Source organism: Aptenodytes patagonicus, chromosome 3 (genome assembly GCF_965638725.1).
Source record: "Aptenodytes patagonicus chromosome 3, bAptPat1.pri.cur, whole genome shotgun sequence".
In the NCBI taxonomy this organism is placed as follows: domain Eukaryota; kingdom Metazoa; phylum Chordata; class Aves; order Sphenisciformes; family Spheniscidae; genus Aptenodytes; species Aptenodytes patagonicus.
In genome coordinates, this window is record NC_134951.1 from 90,179,512 (window position 1) to 90,204,065 (window position 24,554).

At 37.2% G+C, this 24,554-nt stretch overlaps 1 protein-coding gene across 1 annotated transcript; it reads left to right on the plus strand.

Moving 5' to 3' along the window:
• Positions 1-193: 193 nt before the first annotated feature.
• On the plus strand, positions 194-19,147 carry EXO1 (exonuclease 1). Its single transcript, XM_076335543.1, has 14 exons — positions 194-222; positions 842-1,015; positions 3,250-3,369; positions 4,292-4,415; positions 5,209-5,346; positions 5,569-5,781; positions 6,836-7,023; positions 7,894-7,990; positions 8,608-8,824; positions 9,904-10,159; positions 11,408-11,864; positions 12,426-12,527; positions 16,736-16,929; positions 18,815-19,147. Exons 2-14 carry the CDS (start codon positions 855-857, stop codon positions 18,951-18,953), a joined length of 2,406 nt encoding a protein of 801 aa, XP_076191658.1. The 5' UTR covers positions 194-222; positions 842-854; the 3' UTR covers positions 18,954-19,147.
• The last annotated feature ends 5,407 nt before the right edge of the window (positions 19,148-24,554 follow it).

The window sequence follows — 24,554 nt, forward strand, 5'->3', positions numbered from 1 at the left end:
GGGTGGAGCTCGCGCCCTTAACGGCCTCCCCGCCCGCCCTCGCGGCGCATGCTGGGACTTGTAGTCCCCCGCCGGGGCGGGGCCAGTGCCCTGAGCGCGCGCTGCTTGAAAGCCCTGAGCGGCTGCCGCGCGCCACGGCCGAGCGGAGCGGAGCGGAGCGGGCGGGGGCCGGCCGGCTGGCTGGCTGGCTGGCGCGCGGGTTCCCCTTCCTCCCCCAGCGAGGTACTGGCGCGCGGCGCTCCGCGGCGGTTGGTGATCGTGTTCCCCCCAGCCCCTCTCTCTCCCCCCTCCCCGGGCAGCGGCGGCCCGCGCCGAGGTAGAGGCGCCGGCGGCGCCATGGGGGAGGCGGCCCCGAGCCGGGGGAGCTGCATTAGGCCCTCTCGCCCCCGGACAGGTACAGTTCCCGGTGTCGGTACGTGCGTGCCGCTCGAGGGGAGGCCGTGAGGGACGGCGCGGGGGGCGTCGCTGGGGCCCCGCCGGCCCCTGAGCCCCTGACCGCAGCGGGGGGCAAGGGGCCGTGCCCGGCGCCCCTTGAGCCCCCTCCCGACCCCGCTGTCTGTCGGGGAGCGTGCGCGGGGCTTGTTGCCCCCAGCCGCCTGCGGGCCCGCCGGCGGCGGGGAGCCCCGTCCCCGCGGGCTGCGCGCACCGCTGGCTTAAAGGCTTTATGTCTCTTCGAACGGCGGACATGAGCTTCGGCTGCGCAGGGTGCGTGGTGGCACTCCCAGGGGCTTCTCGTGCCTCTGGTTCAGGCCAGCACCCTCTCTGCAACCTGAGCTGACGTTCCTTGTGCGAAGATCGAGACTCAACCTTGCGCTCACGCTTTCCGTTTTCCCGACTGCAGTTTAAGCAACATCATGGGGATTCAGGGCCTACTCCAGTTTATCAAGGAGGCTGCTGAGCCTACCCACGTGAAGAAATACAAAGGGCAGACGGTAGCTGTGGACACCTACTGTTGGCTGCACAAAGGCGCTTATGCTTGTGCTGAAAAGCTGGCCCGAGGAGAGCCAACAGATCTGTAAGTCTTTGTTGCATTTCGGCCTCGGCCCTCTGACAAGTTAAAGTTTTGTTAGCTTGACATTTCTTGAGCTAAAAACTAAGTCAAAGCAGTTTCACTTTGTACTTTTGCTTCTGAATTCTCAGTCCCAGTTGTACTTTTTGGAAATGGAAACGTAAATAGCTTTCCAACTGTGCAAAATAAATACTGAAGTATATATTGGGGGGGGGGAAACTCTCTAAAATATTTTCTATTAAAACACCAACGGTTAGGTGAGTTCGTTTTTTTCCAGCGTGTCTCGCTCTCAATTATAATCTAATCTCTCTGATGAGATTCTGTAGATGCAATTCATACGCTTAAAATTTAGTATCATTTTCAGGAACCTTATTTGTACAAAGTAATAGTTTGTAAATACTGCTGTGACAAAAGTTGTGATGATACTGAGGAATTCTGATAGATGTGTTGTGCTCTGAATAAGGTGTACGTTTTTTTGCTTAACACTATATTTTTAGTAAGAGTAGCTTTTCTAATGTAACATGGATTTTTCACTTACACAGTTATATTTCTAAGGAAGGAAACAAACAGAAATTGTGGTTGTATTTCAAGTTCAGCTTTGGAGCTTAGGTCAGATTTGCATAAGTTCTTGCCCATCTCTGGAAAATGGGGTTGAACTCTTGTTTTAGATTGGGTATAGTTTTAAATGAAGATTAATCTTCATCTTTTCAGAAATAAAGCTATGCTGATTAGTCTAGATCAAACTTCACTTATGAAATTTTGATTAAATGTTTGATTGGAGGCAAGAAAGAGTTGGTGGTCCACAAATGGGTTCAAATCTGTAACTCCTGCTTCTGTTGATATGAAGAACTGTAGAGTTTCATCCAACCCTGCTACCTGCCTTTGGAGGTGGTGGAGATCCCTCAGAGTCCTGAGAACAGGATGCACCCCAGTTGAGAAAGAAATTGACTGACAGGAAAAACATTAATAGTCATCGGAAACTTTGGAATGGTTGAATTTAACTACATGAATATTTTATGACCAAATCTTGTTTCCATGCACATATGATCACTGATCTTAGACTGGCACTTTAACTATAGTGTAGAGAGTCCTTTCACACTTTAAAATTCATCTGAATTGAGGTCTTATATAGCTACAATCCTATTTGCTCCTGTCTTTCAAAAATCACAGTTATTTTTTGGTTATGTTTTGTAGCTCTAAATCCAGTTTCTTCAGTGCTCGTATCCTTAGAGTCTAAGTGCTCCTAAGTCCCACTCTCCTTCCCCTCCCTGCCCCCTGCTAAACGTTGCTCTTGCTGTTTTAAAGTGTCCTTAAAAAAAAACAAAAACAAACTTGAGTTTGTTTTTTTTTTCATTGAGCATCATTGTAATGCACTTAGTGTTTACAGCAGCTATTAGATTTTAGTTCTGTGCTGCTGATTGAATGATCTCATACAGATCTGTAGAAATAACATGTAAGGAGATTAGAGGTCCAAGGGAGTACATGAAGTCTGGAATTCCCTACAAATATTTTACTAAGGGACAGTCTTGGAAGGCAGTGGAGGATTGCCTCCTGGTCCATACACCATCTTCACTGTTAGTACAGTTTGGGGAACTCTCCTGTCTTTTGGAATATTTTCGGTACTGTGCCTGTATTTTTAGTAAGGGAAGATATGTTTGCATGTCTGTCCATAGCATGTATCTACCATCCGGAGAAATGAGTGGATAGTTCCACAAAGAGAGGTTTAGTACCCCATCACTTCTCCAACTCTACAAAAGTGCATTTAGTCTGCCTTTCACAAGGCTTCGGGGAAAGATAATGTACTGTGCTCGTCTGCCTCCTGTTCTCCTGGCCATTATTAATTGAGTTGCTGAAACTAAAAAGATGATCCATGGTTTAACTTGCAAAGTTTTTGGCAGTGTTGAATCCTAATGTAGCAAAATCAAACTGAATTGTTCTCGAGTTCTTATTTTATTTTGTGTAGGAGTAGGGAGCAGTCAGTCCAGTTCTGAGTTGGGAGCTGGTGCATTTCTCTTGTGTTTTTTTTGTTTGTTTGGTTGTTTTTTTTTTTTAAAAGACATTCAAGTGTTCTTACTCTTTATGTGATGCTGGGGAAAAATATATGGCCCATTAAGATCCCTGAACAATAGTTAGTCCTAAACTTACAGTTCTCCTTTCCTGCAAACAGAAAATATGCAATAGACTTGTGCTTAACAATAAAGTTTATCTTTCTTTTCTTACTTTTGTTATTGTTGAAACAGTTATGTAGCTTTCTGTATGAAACTTGTTGATATGCTCCTCTCGTTTGGAATTAAACCAATTTTGGTATTTGATGGATGCACCCTACCTTCTAAGAAGGAAGTGGAAAAGGCCCGACGAGAGTAAGTACTGAACTGCATTGATTTGCAAGCAAAGCAGTATGTTTAATACTACAATTCACTTTCAAAGTTGGAAAACCTCAAACTTCAGCTAGGTAGTAATCTCTGGTAACCTTTCCTGCAGTGTAGTGTTATTTCATTTAATTTACATTTAAAAATCATACAGACCTCTTCTTAGAGGTTTTATTCCAAAAATAGAAATGCACTTCATAAATGAAAGCACTTTTATATAGGAAGGAAGTAAACCTCTGAGCATTAGTTCCTGTAACGTATTAAAGGCTTTTAGTTTACCCGCCCTTGTGATCTCTGGACAAAAATATTTCTTCCCAATATAATTTTATTTTAAAATAACACCACCTTCCTCATCTTTCTCTACAAATAATCAGATAAACTTGTTTCAGGTTTGGATTCAGGTCCCTATATAATGGGACTTCTCACTGATGTGGTGAGAATTTTTCACTAGTGATTTTTATTTATAAATTCTCATGGGACATATGCTGCTTTCAGCATAGGGCAAACAATTTCCGATATTTGAAGTGAAGTAAATGATGCCTTCTGTCCTCTAACCCAATAAGTATCTAATGTCAGATACTCCCAAATTCCATTAAATCTTTTTTACTGCAACCTGGGAGTGGGTGCATCTCTTCTTTTACACTGCTGATTTCAGTTCCTGAGTTGTCACTGTTTTCTGAGAAAACATTATACATTTCAACATGCCAATCTAATTGTCCTTGTCAATACAATGACTTAGTTATTCTTATGTTTTTAAAAAATTACGCAGTAGAACAGATTGGGGAACTGTTCATCTGCAAAACAATTTTTTTTTTTTTCCCCCGTTCCTACCTGTCTCTTAGTCCTTTCTGCTACTTGTTCCTTTAAGTGAAAAATAATCTGAGATCTGTGGATATTTTTGTTTATCTTTCAGGAAGCGTCAAGCCAGTCTTCTGAAGGGGAAACAATTGTTGCAGGAAGGGAGACTGTCAGAAGCTAGGGAATGTTTTGGGCGCAGTGTAAATGTTACCCATGTTATGGCTCGTGAAGTTATTAAAGTAAGTTGTCAATCCTGTTGATACTGACAGTTTTTAAAAAAAAATCTATGCAGTAGGTAGCACTCTGCTTTTGTATGGCTACATCACTACCTCTTCGATGTAGGCAAGAAAAATATTCCCCCCTCCTTAGTCTCTAATTGTCCTGCATACATTGGATTATGTTAGGCACAGTTAACAAACTTTAACTTCACTTCAAGTTTATTATACCCAGTTGTATAAATAATGATGATATGTCAATTGAAATACATCTCTTCTTACTGCTAGGAACTGACTTTGATAACACCAACAGTTTTACTTTTGCCGCACAAAAACCAAACACAATTTTTTTTTTTTACTTTTTATTTTTTTCCCCCCTTGGCTAGCTCCTGATAATAGACTACTGAAAAAATTTTGGCTGCTTAAAAGCCTTTCTAGCAGCTTTTTGCTATCCTTCCGCTGCAGTCATGAGATCTTTATTGAAATATTATTACATTTGTTCCAGTGCTGTTTTCCTTTGTCCAGAATACAACTTGCATGAGTTTGAAGCTGGCACCGGTGGTCAGATGCAGTGAACATAGTGTTTCAGGCCAACACAGGAAAGGTTGTTTTTGTAAACTAGCCTGTATAGTCTAAACTGCTTGAAACCTTGAGTTTTGAATATGAAATATTGGGCACTAATGGGGGTGGGTGGGTGTGTGATTAAAAAGATCACGGTTTCAGTTTTTTAAGGTAGAGGTTCTTATGCTTTCAGATGTCTTAAGGTAATCACTGAAAATTGATGCAAAGTACTTGTATGCTTCTTGTTTATGTACAGGCTGCACGAGCCCGGGGAGTTGATTGTATTGTTGCTCCTTACGAAGCTGATGCTCAGTTGGCTTATCTTAATAAGATTGGCATGGTTCAAGCTATAATTACAGAAGACTCTGATCTTTTAGCTTTTGGATGTAAAAAGGTATGGAAGAAAATACTAATAGCCTTTACCTCTTGCTGATATCTTAAAAGCAGAGTTTGAAGTTGCCAAATGTGTTTGATGTATGGATTTACTCTTCTACGCTAAGTGGGGGAAACAGAAGAGATGAGAATAATAGCACTCAGCCTCTGTTGTTTCCACTAAGTGCAACAAACTAGCTTATATGGGTGAAAATTATTGTTTTCGCTTCCTCTTAATTTCCAGGTGTTTCTGAAAATTGACAAGTTCGGAAATGGACTAGAGATAGATCAAGCTCGACTAGGAAACTGCAAGCAGCTTGGAAATGTATTTACAGAAGAGAAATTCCGCTACATGTGTATTCTTTCTGGTTGTGACTACCTCTCGTCAATTCATGGAATTGGGTTAGCTAAAGCGTGCAAGTTACTAAAATTAGCCAACAATCCAGATATTATAAAGGTAAACTTGGTTTTGCTTTGCTTGTTGGCCTCTTGGGAGCCTATGTCAGTATATATGAAACTAACGCTGAATTGAATATATGAGGGGTCTTGACTTCCTCCATTTTAAGGAGAATGCTAAAAGAAGTATTTTCGTTTGTGCTTTAGAAAGATGCTGAGCTAAACTTACTCAAGTGTTGAAGCTACTATGTATTTAATGAAATACACCAAAGTAAACTTAAATAAAGAATTGTTCTAATCCTCGAAGGGCATATTCTATTTGAGGAGAGACGTAATTTTTTGTAAGGCCCTGGATTTCCCCCCCCCCCCCCCCCCTCATTACCTGCTCTTTCATCTGTTTTTGCAGATTAGTTATTAGAACTGCTGATTGAACTCTGTTACTTTTGCATAAGTATACTTTTATCTGTATGGGGGAGGGGCAGGGATTGGGAATCTTGTCTGATTATTTTATTTGGAGAGGAGGAGAAACTCTTGCCTCTAGCAGCATGATAAACTTGATCTTCAAAAGAACATAATCTGCCTTCTGTGAAACTGGAAAATGTAGAGGTCAATGAATTAGCAGGAACTTCTTTTAAGAGTGGTGCAGTAACAATATATAGGGGGAGCTACAAGATCAATATGTAGTCTTTTGTGATGAGTAATGGAAGGAGGAGAGAAATCTGATTAGTTTTGCTTTTTTCCTATCCTAAAAACACCCACATATTGCTTATGTATTCTGATAATATGAATGATAAAATTTGATATGCATTAGTTTTAACAAATATGCTTTAAGGAGATGCTCTGTATTTTTATTCAGATTTTGTATTTATGGGACAAGAAGTATTTATAAAGAGTTGAATTGTGTTATTTATGTGATTGTAAACAACTTGAGAGTGGGAAAATAACGTACAAAACTTTTTTTCCTTCCCCTGTTTAAGTTGAATCTGCTTGTTGTAACAGGACACACATTCTACACTTAATTACAAGCAAAGATACTTAATAATTGAAAGGTATTTAACCTTTTGTGTAACCTCTTTAAACGAAGCAGTTAAGCAATCTTTTTTTTTTTTTGACAGGTTATTAAGAAAATGGGGCAGTACTTGAAGATGAATATAACAGTGCCAGAAGAATACATACAGGGTTTTACACGAGCCAATAATACATTCCTTTATCAGTTAGTTTTTGATCCTGTCAACAGAAAATTAGTTCCTCTGAATGCATATGAGGATGATATTGATCCAGAAACACTTATTTATGCAGGACGGTATCCTTTGTGTTGAAACAGCAGAGTGGGGAAATAAGGGTGAGCAGATGTGGTGTCTTATGCTTTTCATTGCATCTGTGGTCTAGTTATATTTTTCATTTCATCTCTGCTGTTGACTAAAGCCTGGCTTTTCTGCAATCTTAGAAAGTGGGTTTTTTTCTTTTCTCTTTTGCTCCGATTTTAATTAATAAAAAAGAGTTCAGGGGTAACTGAGTTGACCTATCATTGACATATCATTTTAGGCAGAAGTTATTGATTTTTTTTTTTCTTTTTACAAAACAACTTGTTAAATACAGGTTATATTTAAACTGTGTGAGTCACTTTACGACTGTCTTTTAATTTCTGCCTGTGTTAAGTGTGTTATAATCTCTGCCAGTTTAATTCTTGCAATCCGTGTTCAACTCATTCCCTAATCTAAGCATTTCCTGTTTTACCAGATATCTCTTCCTATAGAACAAGTAGCATTTTGCCACATTTGTGCAGCATAAATTTCAGCATGGAAGATTAAGAAAATGAAGAAAGAGAGGGGACTGTTGAAGTAGTTACTAGCTTTGTATGTTCTTCAAGCCACTTAATCTCTGGCATTTCCAGAAATTAGGAAGGAGAAAGCTGGTAACTTTCCTGCTGATGACTGAATGTTTTCCTTTTGACTTCCATCATTTGCCAAGCACTGCAGATCTATTACAATTGCTGTTGCATCAGATTGAAGCCACAAGTAGTAGTAATAATGCTTTTGGTTAATATTCTAGCAATGCTTTTTACGAAATGTGCTTCCCAGAAAAATGGGAAACAGCTAGTCTAACTTTCATGCTACAGTTCTTGAAATTTAATGTAATATTCAGATATTTTCCTTTAATATGATGGGAACAGACATTTTGGTGATTGTACTGCTTTTCAAATTGCCATTGGCAACATTGATATTGATACAATGGAACAAATTGATAATTATAACCCTGACACTGCACAGGTAATGTCTTTGTTCTGAAGTTATATATTAAGATTTTTATGCGGGTCTGAACATTCATAGAAAAATATGATTGAATGTTATCTGCAACTGACTTGGCAATGAAAGCTATTCTGCTATTACAGAAACTGTATGCTCTCACACCCATATTTCTCATTCTTTGTACAGGTAAAATCTTGCTTTCCATGACATATTTGACTTCAATGTTTGTTTTACTTTCAGACATTTTTGATAAGTCCTTAATACTATTGACAGAAGTAACTGATTTAAAAAGAAAATTCTCAAAGAGATTTGGATTTCTTCCGAGTATATAACTCTGAGGAAAGTATTTTCCCAAATTAGGTTTTCTGAATAGAAATAAAATTTTAACTTTTAATTTTGTCTGAGATGAGCAGTTAGTCACTTGCGCCATATTGGAATGAAGAAGTCGTGGCAGTGCAAAAGAAAAAGAATTTGGATGAAAAGTGTGAGAAATGTGGGAACAAAAAAGAAAATGTTTGTGTAGAGTATGTCACTAGTTGTTAAGCAAATGTCAATGTCCTTATATGCTAAATCAGGAAATCATATGTAGAAGGCAAAATTATAAACCTATGTCCTGTTTTTTTAAATTTTTTTTGTAGCCTGTGCAGCAGAGAAGTTGTGGCTGGAATGACAGACGTGCTAATCATGTAAATAGCATTTGGAGCAGAGACTACAAGCTTGGCCCTAATGCAGATACTGTTCCTCATAAAATGCACTTACTAGAGAAACCAACAACCAAAGGCGTGGAGAAGATAATTAGTGTTAAAGGGCTAAAACTTCCAGGCAAAGAGCTCTTGGCAAAAAGGCCAAGGAGTGGTATGTTTCTGTTAAAATAAGTATATAAACAGTAGAAGGCTGTGGGGAAAGAAAGGATTTTTTTCTTGGACTTGATGGCATTAGATTTTAGAGGCCTAACTCTAACTTGTATTGTCTGTATTCTGTTTTCAATAAGCTGCAAGAGTAACGAGCCATAATATTAAAGCCTATGTAACGATAAAGGGTGGCAGCAAATTTTCAGCAGCACTTGATTTTAACTTTCTTTATTTTGCTATAAAACTTCATTGTTTTCAATTTTAGGTTGTCATGTTTAATACCATCTGTTCTTTTTTTAGATATTTTTTTGTTTTAATTTCTATCTTATAATGGCTTGTGAAGAAATGAATATAGCCTACTTTTCCTAGAGTTGATATTTGGCCAGACAGAAAATTTAAAGAATGTTTTCTGTACTCTTCTAACACTGTGCTGCTTGTATCCCCTGTATTGGCATTCTTTACTCCAACTTTCTCATTTTTTCTAGTAAATCTGTGCTATCTTGTCTTCTACACCGCCTAAGTTATATGTGCTGAAATAAACTGTGGGCTTGTAATAGAAGGGGCACTTCTTTGTTCCCATTTTATCAACTTTATCTGATGTTAAGTATTTTCTCGTCCTCTGCTTCCTTTGCTTTCTGATTATGCTACTAGTGCTCCTTTTTTGCCTTTGTTACTCCTGATATCTTCCTACTCCCTGGTTTATCAAAATTTGTAGTTAGTTTAGCAGCCTGCCTTTAAGTCAAATTTAATTTTGTTTTCAAAGGGTCTAAAAAAAAAAAAAAAAAAAAAAAAAAAAAAAAACAACAACAAAAACCCCAAAACCCCCCCCCAACAACAAACATACATCATGTTTCATTTCAGCTGTTCTGCCTTCACTCCATCTACCTTTTCATAGGAAGTTACTTTTAAGGCTATGTACTAGAAAACAACTGTGTTAAAGACTTCTAAACTGTAATGTCAAGAATGTTCCTACCAGACCTTACTAATATTTTTAAGCCTGTGAGTAAATATGTAATGCTCAGTTCTCTCATAACTGGTTAATTCTAGAACATGCTTCTACAGTGATGCTTAAATTGTCTTTAGATATAGAAGAAATCTCAGATGGAGAGCTGTTGAACCAATATTCATTTTCAAAAGCAAAAAAATTCAAGAAGGAGAGTGATCATGATGGTCAAGCACAAAAGAGTGTCTCAGCAGTACAAAGTCTTGATTCTTCAGGGAATTCTGTCACTCAAGAAAGCTCTAACTCCCTGCCCAGAGTTAGAAATAAATTTGCTTCCTTTCTACAAAGGAAAAACAAAGAGAAGGATGCTGTAATCGTTCCAGGAACAAGAAGCAGGTATGCCTGCATCACGTGTTTTAATAAGTAGCAAAATACTGTTCACTGTCCTGGTTGCTGAAATAACCTGAACAATGAAAATGAGAAAAATGCTACCTCAGACTTTTTATGCAACTGTATTAATGCACCTGTAGTCCTAACCTGCAGTGGAGAACCCTTTGTGCTAGGCGTGCTATCTATGTGTGAGATAGATAATGTCAATTTCTTACTGCAGAAATGAAGACTGAGACTTTTCAATACAGTCTAGCCTCTGGGTGTCAAAATTAATTAGGAATTGGCAATATTTCTTTTCCAGGTAAAGGTTGTATGATATATCTAAAAAAAAAAAAAGTAGCTGCTTTGTGCCAAATATGTAAGCAGTTAGTGAATATATTGACTTACGTTGACAGGGTTTTTTGTTTGTTTCAGTAAAGCCAAACCTGATCATACTGTATGACAAATACCTATTCTTATCCCATCCTGTTCAGTTGATGCTCCTGATCTCTGCATCAGCACTTTGAGAAGAGGGACTTTGGGTTTGTTATGTTTTTTTTTTTAACTGGCTGCGCGTTACAGGTTTTTTGGTTGCATTTGGCCATAGCTACTTGAATTGGTTTTACAAAGCATTATCACAATTATGTCTCTTACTGTGTAATTTTTATCTTAAATAAGTTGAATATTTTTGAGCAGTGTAATTTTACAGAACAGTCTTAATACTGATGTTCTCTAGCTTTAATGCACACCTTCCTGAGCTGAAAGTTTTGTTAAGTTCCATCAAAAACCAAGAGTTGTCAGTGATGGTAGGTTCTTCTGTAAAGCAATGCTCAGTTTCTTAAAAAGCTCTGACTTGTACTTACTGTTAGGAGCTGCTGCTATAGCATGGAAAAGAACTAGATAGGTTCTGGAGTCCTTGATAAGAGGTACTGAAGTGTTTCACTACTGTTTAGCTTTATGTTAGTTAATGAACATATTCTTAAATTGTGTAGGATTCCTAGATGTTTCTCTTATTCAAATGAAGAACCTTATTGGTATTTCAGTCAATGAATGACATGTTTACAGGTGCTTTTTTTTTTCCCCTTTTTTACTGTTATCTGTTAAATGCCTCCCTGAGGGACTAAGGCTTTGCCCATTGTCAAAATAACTTGGGTCTGCAAGCGCACTTCAAAAATAAAATTGATGGATAGAGACAACTGTTGGATTTTGGAGATGACATACTCATTTGCAGTAACTTTCTTCTCCCTTGCCTTCACCTGTTTTTTACTTTTTTAGGTTTTTCTGCAATGATGCAATTATGTTTGACAGTAGAGCAAAGAGGGATGACAGTAATCTAACTCAAGATGCGGAGTGGGATTGCCAGAAACAGGAAGTAAAACATGTAGCAGAAGATGTTTGTCAGTTTTCAGAAACTGAAAAATCAGCAAGGACTATCTTTACATCTCCTGGAGAAATGCAGAAAAATTGCTTCCGGTGGTTTAGCAGCCTCGTAAATAATGCAGGAAATCCTGGTCCATCTCATACTGTGTTTTCACAGCAGTTTCACCAACAGAGAAGCAACTGCGTGGTAACCCAGGAAGATCAGATTAATGGGGTACAAACAGAGAGTGGGGCAGTGTGTGGCGAATTGGAGGAAGAATCCTCCCCCTTAACAGAACTGGAACGGTCATCACAGTCTCAAAAGTCTTGTGAGCCATCAGAATGCAGTTTGGAGTCTTCAGAAATACTGCGAGTGTCTAACAACAGTTCAGATGCAGAAGTAAGAAAGCTAGACATTGTTTCAGCATTTGCTCTCACGTTAAATTATAAAAGAAATTAGGCAGTGAAGTCTTCTCTTCAAAATGATACCCTGCAGATTATGTAGTTTGTGCTAATTTTGTTAGCTAATTTTGTCAATGCTTAATATAGTTGTGTAGAATGGATTGACTTGACTGAATCAAGTCTGTTCTCTGGTTTTAGTTTGTCTTCAGTCTTTCCACTGCTATCACTACAGCGGGTCATAAAACAAGCTGGTAGGCTAGCTTTTGTTCTTTGCTTTTCTTAGTCCCTAAAGAGGTCCTTTCAGAAAGCATGTGTGTCACCATAGTGTTGCTTGCTGAAAATAAGCCCAGGTTTTTGTATAAGTTCTTAGAATTGCTGAAAACATTATACCTTATAAAGGATATATGTGTAGATATAAAAATATACATTGTGGGGAAAAAAAAAAACAAAACAAGCAAACAAAAAAAAAAAGCAACAAAAAAACCCCAAACCCCAACTGTTTTAAAACCAAATGAATTTTCTCTTGATGAAGGAATCTGACTCCAATTCAAAACTGGCTGATGATCAGTGTACTTGGTCTCCAGTATTTTCTGCTGTTCAAACTGACAGAAAAAATACGATCATAAAGACCAAGGTAAGAATTCTTTTAACTTTACTATGAGCTCTACTAAACTCTGAAAATCAGTTTTTGCTTTCTACTAGTTCATTCTAGAACTCTTAATGAAAGAATCTTAAGCAATGCATATGTTGGCAAGAGAAAACTATATTCTTGTTCATCTATGTCAGACTGAGATGAACTATAACAAGGCCACCTATGATTGATATCACAGTTGCAACTTGTTTGGGGATTTTAAACACTTTGGTATAAAATAAGAAGCCAAGCTAAGGCAAAAACCCACTTAATTTTCCTCAGGCATGCTAAATACACAGGTTTTGTGATGCAAATTGCAGTCATGTTCATAATCCAGATACAGTCACAAGATAAAACAGCGTTTCATTGCTTGTCTTGATAAATCTGCTAGTTTAGCAGTCTCCTTCCTCTTTGACTAGAAAAAATGTGTTTCAGTTTCAAAATCTGGAAAGGCTTTAGTCAGCCTTTCTTGTTTAATTGTTTTAGTTAAAAGCCTTGTTAGGCACTAACGAATCGGTATGGAAGGACAGTCAATTTTCCTTAAGAGCCCCCATTTCGGTTATTTTTGCTATTGGTTGGGTACCCATAATTTGACTTCTATGTGGTTTCTTAGAAATGTCACAAAGACAAGGGACATAGATGAATTCTTACTTTATAAGAATAAACTTAAGAGCTTTACCCATTTGTCTAGCTTACAAAATTTTGTAAGGCCTTAACAGCTAAAAGTGCTCTAACTCCTTAGGCATTGTCATTAGAATTGGCCAAAAGATTCACAAGTCAAAGGAAAACGCTTTCATCCTTTTGCGTACACCCCTACTAACTAACTTCTTTCTCGTAGACAGACTAAAAATCATAAGCCTCTCTGCCAAACAAGAATATTGTGTGTGTTTTGTATAATAGTGACATCTTGTGGTTATGGTTAGTAACTTCTGTGTTAAGCTGGAATTTACATCTTTATTCCGGAACACCTGGTTACAAAAATGATGCTTTTTCATTAGATTAACATTTTGCCCGCTTCTCCTCAAAAAGGCTGAGCAATGAAATGAAATCATGCTGGGATTCAGAATTTTATTACTTTGTTTTTAAGAATGTATTTAATATGTTTTGTTCACCATAAAGGTATATTGGGAGAATGATTATACTAAATATTGCGGAATACACAGTATAGAAGTACTGAGGTAATATAAGCTTCATATATAAACAAATTTTCAGGATGCTTGGAGCTCTTCAGACAATAGGAATCTGCTGAAAATCCATGAGGACAGTAGGGTTAGTTTAAAGCTAAGCGGCTAGTAGGAGGATTTCCTCTGCTTATTTCCTTGGCCATGCATTCCCTCTGCTTCCTTTATGTGCTGGTAATAATACTTATAACGAGTTGGACCAGAAAACTGACTGAAAAACTGACTTGACAACAACAAGCACAAGGTCAGTCATATTGGAACTTGGGTCCACACAGACTCTCAGGCTCATGTGAGTCATAGCACCAGTGAGACCGTTGGAAGAAGTAGCCAGAATTGAAGAGGGGGGAGGTAGAGATTAGGAGTACCACTTTTGACTCCATTTTCCCTTAAGATTGCTTACTGCAAGTGTAAAACAAGGGAAATCTTTGCTGGTGTTAAGTACAGTAAAAGATAGTGAAGGGAATAATGAGTTCCAGATTTGGGGAAGAAGCAGTCAATCACTTAAAACATAAATTATTCTGATTTTGCAAAGCTGAATAACATAGCTAACCTGTAGAGAAATTTAATAACTGGGGAGGCAGTCTGGGGAAGTTGTCAACTCTTATCCTGGTTCCAATCCAAAATGTGATGTGCCTAGCCAGTCAATTCTAATATCAAAACCAATAGAAGCTTTTCTCTAACAGAAGCCTATAAGATAGTGAGTTCTCTAGGACCTTGTAGTTTTTTCTGTGATAGTATTCCAGCTGTGGTTTTTACTGCTGATTATTTTCCACAATTGCGATGAGTTCAGCAAAGAGGCTAATATTGGCAAAAGATAAGAGAGCAATCTGCTCTGGTTTTAAGTTTCTTAGTGGGTGTTTGACATGTAGCTTTGCTTACTTTTGGGTTAGTTAAATTAAGTTATAACTGATGTAATTCAGTACCACAAAGAAATGTAGGATTATGGGTGACTTCACATGTGTTGCAAAATGGTTGAGGTGATAGATAAACAGCAAAATACTATAAAGCAGGGAGTTTTAGGATTTTATTTTTATTCTTCCTAGTATTCTTGTTCCAATTTTTAGCCTACATTTTAAACGGTTTTTTGGAGTGGGTTTTTTGGGTGTTTTTTGGGTTTTTGTTTGTTTGGTTTTTTGAAATTTTATTTGGGGTTCCAAGATCTGCTTAGTCTATTCAGGTAGAAACAATGTAATTTCAATAAAAAACTATATAACAAGTCGGGGGGGGGGATGACAAAATGTAATATCATTTTGGAAAGAACTGAGGTATGAGTTCTCTTTGAAGAAAGGGTTGCCAACATCTTTTATTTGAAGAAAAAATGTGTTGGGTGATCAATAGCAAATACTTGGATGAGGAAGAGCTATTTGCATTAGTTAAGTGAAGCACCTGAAGTAGGCAGAGCTGTGCCATCTTCTAAAGATGAGCCAGCAAAACAGAAAAGATGATTCATTTAGAGAAAAATGCTTTATTCTTAACATTATCTAAATGGGAAATATGAGCATTATTTACAGCCTAGGTGTCCTAAGCTAATCTTATGTAGCCAACTGTAAAATAAGAACTTCTCGCAACTGTAGACAGTCACCATCTCTTCTGCAGGTATTGTATTTTGATAATTATGTTTTGGTCCTCATAATGACAGACAAAAGCTAAAATAGCAGGCTAGAAGTGAGTGATCACTTAGAAGCTGGTAATTGTGATTAGTTCATATTCTACAGCGAAGTGGCAGAATGGCTCAAACAGTAAAATGTTCTAGTGCTTCTAAATGGCTACTTCCCCAAAAATTGGGGAAAATGATAAGCATATGTAAGACAGAAGAAAATGGTGGAAAATATGAATAAGCCATTTGTGGCCTTTTGTCACTTGTGAACTTATTTGGCAAAGAAAGTTTTAACTTTATCTAAAAGTACGTTACATGTACTTAATTATTGTGCTATGATTATGCACATATAGTACAAATGGGAAGACAGTGATTAAATAGATTGCAATAGGTATAACTTTTGATTCATGAAATGAGGTAAGCTACTCAGAAAAAAAATCCTGCAGATCAGGCTTTAGTGTGTTTCTTCTGTTGTTAAAATAAACTCTACTTTTTTGTGCGTGAAGTTAAAAAGCCAAAAATTATCAACAATATTGTATCAATATTAGAAAGCGTGATAGCAGCAGTCTGAGTAGCTATCAGCCAGTTAGCCTGATATTGACCCCAGAAAAATGACAGGAATATAAGAGATTGGTTAGGGATGAGAATGTGAAATGTAAAAATCACACTGACTGACCTAATTATAGGAATTAGGTCATGTCAAAAAGTTTCATGTACTTGTAAATATGAAAAAACAGAATCAGTGCTTGGAAACTGCTAAGTGAATTGAAAATGAGGCAACTTTTTTTTTAATAATAGGGGTGGTGAATAGCTTGAATAAATTATATAATGAAGCCATGTATTTTTCTTTTAATTGATGTGTTCAAACTTAAGACTGGTTGCATTTGAGAGAGGTATTCTGGCCAAGCGCAGCTGTTTTGAGTTCCAGGTACAGAAACAGGATAAGAAGGTCCAACTAGAGGTTTCATGATTCTTGGGGTAATCATACTGATATCTGTGCTCTGCTTAGATTTCATGAAAAAATGGAGTCATAGGTATCACAGAGAGTGATACCAGAGAGTAGCTTCTCTTAAAATTCTGAAAGCTGACATTGAAGTTTTTGTTGTGCTCTCATATAAACATGAGAAAATAAATATTCAATAGACTTTAAAAATGGCATTCAAAAGAAATGTGTATTTGCAACCTCTTAGAATACAAAGAACTGTGGAAACTGGTTTGCCTGTTCTTACAGCTGCATTATGTCCAATGTGTTTGAGATGCCACTGTTTAGATTATAGAAGCTATCTGAATATACCTTGTTGTGGCAATTCAGATTGCATTATCTCAACACAATGTAAAGCACTTTATTTTTGATTATAAGCTTTGCAGCATAATATCTGTTGCTTACAGGTTGTAATTTTAACCATTTGTGCTGTAATATTAAAATCTCACAGGTTCCTGGTTTACATAAATCTAGTTGTATAGGGTCGCGTATTGTAACAAAGCTCAAGCCATTGATACCAGCTAAAGTAAGCGGATTAAGCAGGAAACTGTCACCTGTGCAGAAGAGAAATCACCATGATGCTGAAAATAAGCTGGGACTGCAAGCCACCATTAGTGAACTCCGGAAAAACTTCCAATTTAAAAGGTGAGTTGCTTTAACCCTTTACTTAGCACCCTGTATACTTTTTTTTCCCAAAGAAACAATTTTCAAAGCAGACTCTACACGTCTCCTCCACACAATTCAATAAAGATAATAGCTTAAGATAGATATTTTCTACATACAATTTTTAATTTCCTAAACTTGATATAACCATGAAGTATGATTTGTGGTAAATATGCTCTTATAATTCCTTTTTTCTTTCTAACCAGGAAAAACTCTCAGCTAAAATTCATTTATTGAAGTAGCATATTTAGTTTAACATAATTTATATGAAAATTATTACCATTGTTTGACATCAAATACCAAAAGTGTTAGTCTAAATGCAAAAGCTGCATAAAAGTTGCCAAACTTAATTGAATACAAGGTTGTTTCTATTTAACTTTATATGCCTTTCACATTTTGAGATGGCTGATTGTCAGAACTGTTCTGCTTTCAAGATGATGGTGAGTTGATGGAATATTTCTGTTAGCTGAAGTCTCTGGTTACAAGAGACATTTTTGCGCATTATAAAATGCTCTTGTTTTCCCTTGTGCAGATGACTTGGCTAATTTGAAGTTTCTGCAAATATCTTCAAGGTTTGAGCTTGAAGGGCAATGATTATTTTAAAAAAAAAAAAAAAAAAAAAAAACAAAAAAAACAAACGCAAAAAGCATAGGTATTCTAACTTACGCTATTTCCATGGGCTCAGGTAAAAAATCCTGGTGGCAAAGCTTTCCCAGCTCCAAGTAGCAATCTCAACTTTATTTAAATAAGACTTATTTATTCAAAATCATTGTTCTCATTAACCTGAAACCAAATGTGAGTAGGACAAAAGTATTCTGTTTGCACTGAGTAGTAAATGTGAGACTGGTGTGAGCATGTGTTAGGTCAGATGAATGTATTTTAGTAAGTTTGGGCCTTATGGTAGGCTATTATAAACACACAACTGATTTCTGTTTAAAAATTATTACTTGCAGCATTAACATTTTTAGAAATCTTACTTTTTATTAGCCTCTTGATGCGGGTTAAGAATGACAGTTTCAAAGAGGAAGTAAAAGTGTTTGTGTATGTATTGCTTGACCTCTAGTTGGGAATGTCTGACCAGGGTTGTTCACAGGGAGAAAATTCATATATTCTGATTTATCAGAATAGAGGCAGATAGAACAGAGTGAGCCTAGATGGCACTCCGTTCCTTTGCTGGTAGTTACAAGACTTAGCTCCCAACATCCACATTTTATCCATCCAGTTTTGGTTGGTCTGTAACTTCTGGGTATATACTGGGGATATATATTTTTGTATGTATTACTTCTATGTAAATAAAGTACTTGTTTATTAGCTTTTAGGGGGATTCTTTTCTTAATTTATTTCATAAAAAGGCTTTTCTCACTGCCAGGACTGACTTAGCTCTGAGTATTCTGTTTATTGTTTTTTCAGATTTTAAAATGTTTCTAAATTAGCCTTATGTCTTAAGAATTATATCGTCTGATGGCAAACAAATCATGTGGGACCCGGATCTGTTCTGTCCTAATGTCAAGACTCACAGGGTATATATGAAACTACAGTTATTCAGAAGACTTAAATGTTAAGGAAGCAGGTACAACCCAGAGTAGGATGGGGTACATACAGTCTTTCAGATATAAAGCTAGTAGCTATCATTCTGTCACAGGATAACTGCAACAGTTGAAATCACTTTCAGAGAAGCTGTTCAGTTGTAGTGAAATTGGAATTAAAACTTTCCATCACACGTTTTTATTTTGGGCTTATTCATAGATGAGTGGGTAGGTAGGTGAGGGGTCTTGCTTTGTTTTAACCCATATCTTCTTACAGGCCTGTGGTTAGAAACATATCATAATGTTCTTGGGTTTTGTTTTGTCTTTGTTTTTTTGTGCAGAGAGTATGAAAAACTTCCGTCTTGTAAAAAGTCGGATCCGTTGTCTCCAATCAAAGATAATATACAGCTCACTCCAGAAACAGAAGAAGAAATCTTTAATCATCTGGAACGTAGTCATGTTCAGAGAGCTATATTCTAATGAACTGTATGCTGTGCACAATAGGATGCATTTTTAATCATTGTCAAAATTTACTTTCTGGATATTTCATCAATTTAGAGAAGATGCTTTGAAAACCAACTATATATTTCAGTCTGACTAGTGATTTGTCATCTTTTTTTATAGAAGTGTGAATTGAAAGGTACAGTTCTATACTGACTGGAATAAAATCCTTCAGATGCCTCTGTTCTCTTATTCAAAGTCCCATACTAAACTTTTGTCCAAACCTTTTTCAGCTGCCCCTGGGCATTTTATGTAGGTCACATATACAATCCCAAGTTTCTACAACAGCTATGGCAGAACAAGTTTGTGTCTCTAATTTTTAGTAGTTGACCTTTTTTTTTTTTTTTAACCTCTTCCTTCTTTCCTCTTGAACCTAATCTGGCTCTAAGATAGGAGTAAAACTGCTGTTCAGTGTTCATAACAGCCTTCACTATCCTTCCAGCACTCTGATAACAATTTCTCTTCCCTATAAGGAAAGATCTGCTCTCTTAACAGTTAGCTTTCTGTTTGATACAGTCATGTTGTTGGTGGGAATAACTTGTGATATTCCTTTCTGCAGTCCCCCCCAAATATTTGGTCCCCAAATTCTCACATTAATAGAATGATCTCCAAAGAAATACAGTGTGTTCCTCTTTATCTGCTGCTTCCATGTTTGTAGCCTTATCCAACAACAGACAAACAAACAAAATATCAGTCCTCAGAGCTAAGGGTTTCAAAAGAGCATTGTCCTCACAACAAACCAAGCTTCAGTCTTCAACAGCCCATCAGCTAAAGAGAATGAATCCAGGAGACTAGGGTTCTTGCTTTGGATGACTGAATTATCATGAAATAATATGATGTGATTTCAGATTTCTACCTTTAAAATCAGGATCTGAGTCAATGTAAAGATATGTCTAATTTTTTCTTTTTTTAAGGAAAGGATAGTATCTTTCTGCAGCACGTGAAGGTACAAAAGAATATCTTAACCTGTGAAATGTATCCTTTCCATTCCTGAGATGAATACTTTCCCTCCATCTTTGAGCTTTTTGCAAAAATTTAAAGTTTGAAATTGACCTATGAAAGGCAGGTTGGTTTTTTTAATTGCAATGTACTTTTTTCTCTTTAAGAGAATTTACATCTATGAAACTAAGGTGACAGGCTGCATTAAATTACAAAGAAGCTGCTTACAAGAGTAGGTTATGTGTACGTTTGTGGGAGCAGTCCTCTTACCTTCAGCAATTCCTTATATCGCATAGAAATACGCGATATAAGGAATTGAAGCAATGATGCTCTAGAACAGGCTTCCTCTCATATATGCACCACTAGAAAATCCCTACTCCTGAAACACAGGAGTTTTAACGTTGATCTTCAATGAGAATTTTTTATCTCTGGTATGATGTGACAAATAAAGGCCGGGGATAAATGTTTCTATGTTTCCAGTCATAGAACTATTGCCTAGAATGAATTTTTCTGTGTTGCTACAAATATATTAATAATGACGGAATTTAATTTTTTAAGGGAAAACATAAAAATAATTTGTTTTCCTCCATTGCTTATTTATCAGTGTGGGAGTTGCAAGGTTACTTTGTACAGTCCGTCCTTGCCTGTTGCCTGCCTGCCCCTTCAGTCAGAGACACTTGTTCCTGCTTTAGTGGATCATCAGAAGAGACAAACTACTTGTGTTTGTATTTTCAAGGACAGGTAATTTTAAGGGAGTATAGGACATCTCACATGCAAGCTACATGTGTGAAAGCAGTACTGCCTCTTCTGTTGCCTGCAAATACTGCCTTACCTGTTCTTGTAGTTCATTTATTGAAAATATCATCACTTGTTTTACTCTAGCTTCTTTGAAGAAAGCATCAGAGGAAATAAAGCAAATGCTATACATATATCCATATTGACACTTTTGTCACGAATGGGTGCCCTGTTTTTTTTTCCTGTATGCTCCTGTATGGACAGGAGAGTGAAAATATAATTGACGATGCCTTAAAAGGCATAGGGCAAGTAATAACTTGCTGGAGTGCTACTTCAATGGTAGGTATTAGGGGAATTATTCATGCAAAAGTGCTTCTTGATTTTATTACATTGTATGGTCTTAAAGTAGATTTCTTAAAAATACTTCTTTATAATTTCTGGCTTGTGCTTTGGAGGTCTTGGGTTCTGACTTCACATTATAGAGGATTCTTTTCAGAAAGCGGCTTATAGAGTAGAGGCCTCTATTACATTACATATGAGTATATAATACACGTAAGCATATACTAGCATGTAAGTTTTTTTATAGTTAAGTGTGGAGTTCTTGGGTTGGTGTTTGTTTTATGGAAGATAACATATATGCAAATGAATTTGTGCAAGACTTCATTCCTGAGTGCAAATTGACTCTGGGTAAGGTAATATTCCCTAGTAAAAATTATTCAGTATCAAAATAGGAGAAATTGTTACAGGTTATGATGGGGGGGAAGGGAGAGATAAAATAAAACATACCCCAATGAAAAGAAAAAATAAGAAAGAAAAAAAACTTGGAGAGAAGGAGGGAGAGATTGGTTGTTTTAAAAAGCAGGCATGTGAAAGTTGGAGGGTATGAAGGTAGTTGGAAAACAAATGAGTAGGAGGAAATGAAAGCAGATGGCAACTTGGAGGCATATGTCTTTATGTGTGTTGTTTGCTTTTTAATCTAATATTCTTTTTACTTTTTTAGTTTCTGTAACTAATATTCTCTAATTTTATCAGCAGGACTTCAAAGTATTCTTACAAAGTGGATGGCATTGCTATATCCTTGTTAAAAGGGTGAATCTGGCCTGGAAAAACTAGATTTACTAATGGTGGTCTAATCAAGCTTCACTTTTGAAAGTGCTGACTAGCCATTCCTTCAGCAGAATGGTCATATGACCTGCAAATACTCAGTATCGCAAAGAATTAATATGAGAGTCTGATCATCCAAATCAAGTAATGGTTTTGAAACTGTAGGTAAGTGACTTGTCCAAATTCAACTGAGTCTTTCTGCTTAAATCTTTTTGTTCTAGTTACAACAGTTGGTATTAACCACATGTTCCCTCTCATGCAAATCAATACAGTAGTTAGTCATTTTTATAGGACTGAGGAATATTGAAAGACCCTAGGGCTTTGCAAACAGATTGTAAAAACAGTTGTTATATTTAAATAATAGTATTATAATAGAATTTGCAATACTGTGGCATTTTTCATATGTTATTGACATACTGTTACTTTATGAAGTACTAGAAGCTCATGGTATTCAGATTTTACGTATCCATTAGTGTCTGTTAATTTTGTTGGTAACAAAAAAGGTTACAATTCTGAGGCGGTGAAGCTAAGAGACAATTCTTTGCTCTTACTACTTGCATCGAAGAATAACTACCAGCTGATTGTTTTAACAATGTCTTGGTCTAGGAATGATATGATACCAAATTAAAATTATCAACATAGGAAGGAAGAAAAAGGGGGGAATTCCTTTCTGAACAGTAGAGGTCATTTTATACTGATAACAGGCCTGAATCTGGCTGCAGCAACCCAGGATTTGGTTGTAACAGTCTAGAAATGAATATACTTGTTGCTCCTTGTGTTATTACATACCTTTGAGTTTGGCAGTGAAATGACAGGGTGTCTGAATATTTATGCCAGCTGGGTAGGTAATGCAGAAACCAGGCAATGTAGTTTCAAGAGCAGACTCAGGGAGAGTTTTAAGCTGAGAGCAAGAGGCCAGAAAAGAGGAGGTGTGGGAAGGGGAAGGCAAAACTCAAAACAATTCCTGAATTTGTTAGCTCAAAAGTGCTATACAGTTGTGGGTTGAACTACTGTTGAATTATTGTTTCTTGCTGGAGTACATAAATTTAAGTACCCTTAAAGAACGACCATTGCAAATACAGGCTTCAAGCCTCTCTGTTGTAAAATACTGATGACATATCTTAGGAATTATGGATGGCAAAACCAAATCATCTTGAGAATATTAGAAAGGGCTTTAGATGATGAGGCATTGGGTCTGATGAGGCCTTTATCTACTTTTTTGGTGGTATTTGGTAAGTCACACCAGCTTCCATATCCGCAGGATCGCCCATATGACATAGAGCCTTTTGAATACATAGGATAGAGCGGGCAGGGAATACAAAACAGAGAGGCTATGACTCTACAGAGACTATGTCTGCACTGTGCCAGAAATAGAATGAATTCTGCACACAATAAAAAGTGGTACTAGATGATGAAAACTTAAAGGTGACGGGGAAGAAGTGAGGAAAAATGGTCTAACGGAATTTAGCATAAAAAGGAAAAATAGCAGGGCTAGTTCATAACAAAACAACCGTTCTAGGGAACAGGATTGAGGGGGTGTTGGAAATCAGAAGAGGTGGAGAATGCTTGCAGCAGGAGGTAGCTATGCTGGAGAAATGTGCACATATATATCTGTGCATATCTCTATAGGCATTTAAAACTTGTCTCCTTCAAGCTCAGGTAGAAAAGTAACTTTTCAGAAGTATTCAGAGGTTTAAGACGATTCTTTTTGGCTGATGTAGTCAATAGTTGCTTTGAATGAAAGATAGACTTGGGAAAGGGCTACCTCTCCTGATGTGTTTGCACAGTGAGGTATTAAGTATAAGGAGGATTCCTCTGGTACTACTGCAGGAGAGGTATTAAGTAGGTGTTTTTCTTAATATTACGAATCCTATATAACAGTCTTCTCAATTCAAGAATATCCTAGTAGAGGTTGAGGAGTTCCAAGCTTAAAGCATGTATTTAAAACTGTTTACATCCTCTTTGTGTCTGCAGAATGCATATTCTAGGCATGGAGTGAATTTTGTCAGATTTTACAAGAACATAAATTAATTTGAGGTACAATTAATGACTTCTGTAAGAAACAGATTGGGACACCTCTACTGTGCCCTGCATAGCTTATGTAATACAGTAAAATATACCATTACATCTGTTTAAAATCTGATGCTTTATGTATATGCTGCATCTAAATTACTTCTATTATGATTTTTTTATCATCTGTGATCACTTCTTAAAACTAAATTTTCATCTTCACTTTAGACTGAAGAATAATGTTCTGTGGTGAATGACATGAGTTACTGCCCCATTTGGAGTAGGACCTTCCTCCTTGTTTTCATTGCTGAGTTCAGCTTATGCATCCCAAAGTGCACCATATGAGAGTACTGTTGATCTCCAGTTCTTCTCCGTGGAAAGTGGGACTACACATTTTCTTCCTTCATATAGGTCACTGTAGGAAACATTAGGTCAATAGGATAAAAATGCTTGTCAGGGAGACTTACCTTGTGTGAAGGATTAGTTTCTGTTCCAACAGCTCTCATTCTCCCCAGACTCCTGTGCTCCAGGCAAAATCTTACTTTTTAACAGATGTAAAATTCTGGACTTGGAACATGGCATATACCTGTGTGAGGTCCTGTTTTGGGAAGGATTCTTTAATGGCTTCAAAGTAACTGTGTTTAGTGTTACAAATGTACATGTGACCTGGAGCAAGGCACTCCAAATGTTTGAGGTACACAGGGAGTGTACCAGTAAGACAGACAAGACTGAGTTTGGGAAGATTAGAAGTTTTATTCTTTGCATTACTTTAAAACCAATAGGAGTTAATAT

Bases quoted from the DNA above. Each gene is read 5' to 3' on its own strand.
- EXO1 (XM_076335543.1), top strand. From the start codon at position 855: ATGGGGATTCAGGGCCTACTCCAGTTTATCAAGGAGGCTGCTGAGCCT. The intron at 7,024-7,893 runs GTATCCTTTGTG...TGATGGGAACAG, and splicing joins ACACTTATTTATGCAGGACG to ACATTTTGGTGATTGTACTG. The intron at 8,825-9,903 runs GTATGTTTCTGT...AATTGTCTTTAG, and splicing joins GGCAAAAAGGCCAAGGAGTG to ATATAGAAGAAATCTCAGAT.